This window comes from Galeopterus variegatus, unplaced genomic scaffold (assembly GCF_000696425.1).
Source record: "Galeopterus variegatus unplaced genomic scaffold, G_variegatus-3.0.2 Scaffold1039, whole genome shotgun sequence".
NCBI lineage: Eukaryota > Metazoa > Chordata > Mammalia > Dermoptera > Cynocephalidae > Galeopterus > Galeopterus variegatus.
In genome coordinates this window covers 342,694-346,760 of record NW_007727150.1, presented here as the reverse complement: position 1 = coordinate 346,760, position 4,067 = coordinate 342,694, and the positions used below count along the sequence as shown (strand labels likewise).

At 44.6% G+C, this 4,067-nt stretch overlaps 1 protein-coding gene across 1 annotated transcript in view; it reads right to left on the bottom strand.

The window, feature by feature from the left end:
- CA6 (carbonic anhydrase VI) overlaps nucleotides 1-4,067 on the bottom strand; it is a 27,754-nt gene that overhangs the window by 14,938 nt on the left and 8,749 nt on the right. Inside the window, exons 3-4 of the mRNA XM_008574402.1 lie at nucleotides 1,074-1,222; nucleotides 300-392 (exon numbers count right to left, since the gene is read on the bottom strand). Of these exons, the coding sequence (XP_008572624.1) occupies nucleotides 300-392; nucleotides 1,074-1,222 (242 nt within the window). The remainder of the gene's footprint in view (nucleotides 1-299; nucleotides 393-1,073; nucleotides 1,223-4,067) is intronic.

The following is a 4,067-nucleotide window of genomic DNA, read 5'->3' as shown; positions in this document are numbered from 1 at the left end:
TTCCCTTTGCCCTTCCAACCACTTTGTGTACAAGCCACCCCTTCTGGGATTCCAGCTCTTTTAAGTCAGCTTGTCCAAGTTACCCAGGGCCCCTGAGGTTGATAACACAGGAGCACAGTGACTATGAGCAGGAGCTGGAAGAAGGGTTGGTCTTCCATTGAATCAGCACTACCAAGTATTGTGAGTCTGGGAAAGGATGAAGAGGGACAATAAGAGAGACCTTTCATCTAGACTTCACACCTTTTGTGGACATCAGGCTATAACTTCAAATGCAGACACATTACGTAGTTTCCACCTACCTCAATGAAGGCTGCCAGTACAGCCAAACCATCTGGTTCATATTGGGCTATATCGTAGCTCTCATATTTAGAATTGTAGTGAACAACGTGAATCTGTGGGAGCAAGATAGTGCAAGTCAAGGGCAGTTCATACAGACTTCAAATGCTTAAGGTTTTCAGGGAAGGAATAAAAGAAAGAAAGATGCTCCATCTGAGGCCTCAGACCATCCCACGCAAACAACTCTGACCTCTGTCTCCCTTCACCTAGGCTATGAGTCTCATCTATCAGGACCAGGAATATCCCCAAAAATGGAAGCAGCATGAGTGGGATTCTGGGAACATGGCAGTTTGAGGCCTTTTCCCTGATCCCACCTCCTTTTAGGCAGACAAGCTGGTAGGGTCTGGAGGGATGATGTGAGGATTCTGGGTTCTCTGAGGTCTCTGGGTATTTGGTGGGAGAGTGAGCATAAGCTCCCTTCCCCCAGAAAGCCGCTGAAAACCTGCAGTCATCCTAAGGACAGATGCAGGCAAAAGAGGGAACCCAGAAAATCTGACACGTAGAAATCCAGCTGGAACAAAGGGGGGCTTGCCACACTCTGTGGGCTGTAAACTCCTGCCACGCTGTGAGTTCTGAGGGCAGGGACCCTGCCTGTACTCCCAGCACAAAGCTGTGATCAATCGTTGTCCAATAAGTAAAAAATAAACTCAACCTGAGGGTGACTTAACTGGCGCCATTGCATAAAGTATTTCTGGCTGTTTTAATGAGAAAAGTAACTAGGGGGGGTCCTCACATACCTCGACTGCTTGTCTGATCCCGTCCACGGTGTGCTCAGAGCCACTGATCTCTGAGGATGCGCCACCCCAGTGAAAGTGCATCTGCTGGGCTATGTACACGGTGCCGTCGGAGGCCGTCATGTGCATGGTGGAGGGCAGGCTGATCTGCACTGGAAGAGACAGTGTGGAGCAGGGAGCAGGCAGGTGGGCGTGGATGGGTCAGGCCTAAGGTTAGGTAGCTTCCCTGGTCACTTCCCACCTGCTCACACCCAGGACAAGCCAGTACTAAAGACAGGCTTAGCATGCCATGAGCAGGGTCACCAAAGGACAGGAGGCACTGGCACACAGGGCACAGGGTGAGGTCAAGATGGGGCCTGGCACTGAGTGGGCTGGGTTGGGCAGGCGCCTCTCCCAGGCACACACCGTCCTGCCTAGAACCAGCAGATCCAGCTTGTTGGTCCTAGGGAAGGGGGAGGCCCTGAAGAAATATGGCCAATGGGTGCAAACCTAAATTTTACTCTCCACCTACAGCCAATTTTGGAATTCACCTAAGGTGCAGAAATAGGAAGTGGGGCCTCTTGGGACTATTTTGATTAATTTTACTACCCAGAGTTAGTACTATTTGTAATGCTGAGTTGAGCATGATTATCTTCCGCATGATGTGGTTGAAATCCTCCATTCCACGTAGCCTTCTAGAACTAACCCAGCTAGTTGCCAGCTCTACTTGGATGTAAGGGCGCATCCCTGCTGGATGATATTTCTATTTTATTTTTTTTTTTCATACTTCTATTTTATGGACAAGCAAGCTGACCCAGGGTGGTGGAAGATTTGCTCAAAGTCACATAGTTCATCGGTCAGGAGCAGAGCTGGATCAAGAACCAAGAGTCTAGCATTTCATTTCAGACGGGATGTCACCAGGACGTAGCTCAACTTGCCTTCAGATGACAAGAGACTGAATTCCACAAGTTAGGAACATGCAAATTCTTCGCGTGGGATTTAATTTGACTGTGGTTATCAATGAATGCATTAAAATGTTAGGCTCTTGCCGATGGAAACATGAATCATGCTTCCAGTGTCCTCCTGCCCCTCGCCTTACAGACTTTGTACAGGGAAGTCTCTCTGGTCAGACCCCTGCAGTTGTTCATTTCTCTGGCTCAGGCTTTAGGGAAACCTCTGTCTTCTGGAAAGATGTAAGCTAAAAGGAAATATGGGTGTGAGCCCGGAGAGTGACTAAGAAAAATATCTATGAAGATATAATTTGGGGCCTGGAAAGGGACAGGCAGCATCTGTCCTGTCAGCAAGGTCTTCCTATTTGAAGTCATTGAAGATGGCTGTAAACGAGCAAGTTTTCTTAAAGAGCAAATATTAGGTATTCAATGCCCATCAGTTGCCCCTTCTTCCTTCCCAAATTATCTAAAGAAGCAGGGAGCTATGATTAAATTCATAATGTGGTGTGCTGCGATGCAGAAATCCAGCCTCAAAGATTTTAACAGGCCCTTCGGTGGAACTGGTGCTTTGTGTTTGGAGCTTGAAATGTGGCCAGTCTCAAAATCCATGCTCACAAGAAAAGAACGTAAGAGCCTTTGAGAGGAGGCGTGCAGACAGCTGTGCTGAGAACTGATGGGAGCCTGGGCGCTGAGGACCAGGCCAGAGCCTCTGAAAAGCACAGTGAGTACCACATGAGCAATAAGAGAGATTCTGATAATTATGTTTTCCCAAAACACAGTTCCCAGGAGATGGAATGTCTCATCGAAGTCACATCGATGGGCCCGCACGGGCCACATTGGAAAAGATCAGCAATTGTGAATGAACTGTTGCTGTGCTTTTGAAAACGTGAGGCCAAAATATCTGTTCCCCAAAGTCAATTTTCTGAACCTCCCAGATTCTGAAAATGGATTCAACTTCCAGAAGAGGTTAATCCCCTTCATGGTAAACCATTTAACCAATTACTCTTCAGATAAGAAAAACCACATAATCCAAGCATTTACTGTGCTCAAGAAACAATTGGCAAAGAGTCAAGACCGTAAAAGACTGAGCAACTGAGCTAGACTGGAGGAGACTAAAGAGACATGATGGCTGAACGCAGTGTGGGATTCCCATTAGATGCTGGACCAGAAAAAAGACAGGAGTGGGAAAGTGCCGTAATTCGAATGAGGAACTGTAGTTAATTGAGGTGTATTAATGTTAATTTTCTGGTTTGGTAATAATCGTACTATGGTTATAAGATGTTAGTACTAGGGCAAGAGGGAGAAAGGCATATGGGCACTCTCTGTACGACTTTTGTAATTTTTCTAGTTGGAAACTAATTCAAAATTAAAATTAAAAAAAAAAAAAAAAAAAAAAAAAAAAAAAAAAAAAACCATCACAACCAGTGCCAGCCTCTCCCCTGCAACCTTCAAAGATGAAAACATGCTCAGAATCCTGCACCACTCGTGGGTGAGTATTTGGGAATTTATCCTTTTACATACAAATCTTTTCTGTTCAAATGCACCATTCAGTGGGCGTTTTTAAATCTGCTCTATGTCAGGCTCCGTGGCAGGTACTGTGATAGATGAATAAGTGATTGTCACTGTTTTCAAGGAACTAAATAAATGGAACAGCTGGTAGTATGTACTAAGAAAACAGTGTTGTTTTTCCCACTGAACACTGCAGGCCCAGTGCCTCAGGATTTTAAGCTTGCCTGGAGCCTATGAAAATGCATTTTGGCAAGCTGAAAATATATATTAATTGATCAGTATTGGTCCACCAACTACTACTAGTCTACAACAAAATAGAGAAATTGAGAGTAAATTTCAGAATCTTTTGTAGCAATTTGACTTTGTCTCAACATCCAAGTGTGTTTCCAATTTCAATTTCTTTTAATTGAATTTTATGTCTATTGAATCTAATTTTAAAACGGGGGAGCTTATTTTATATGTATGTATATAAATGGAATTTGAAACTAAAAACAATGCCACTTACATGAGCACTCAAAAAAATGAAGTACTTAGGTATAAAATACAGGCAAAATCTATA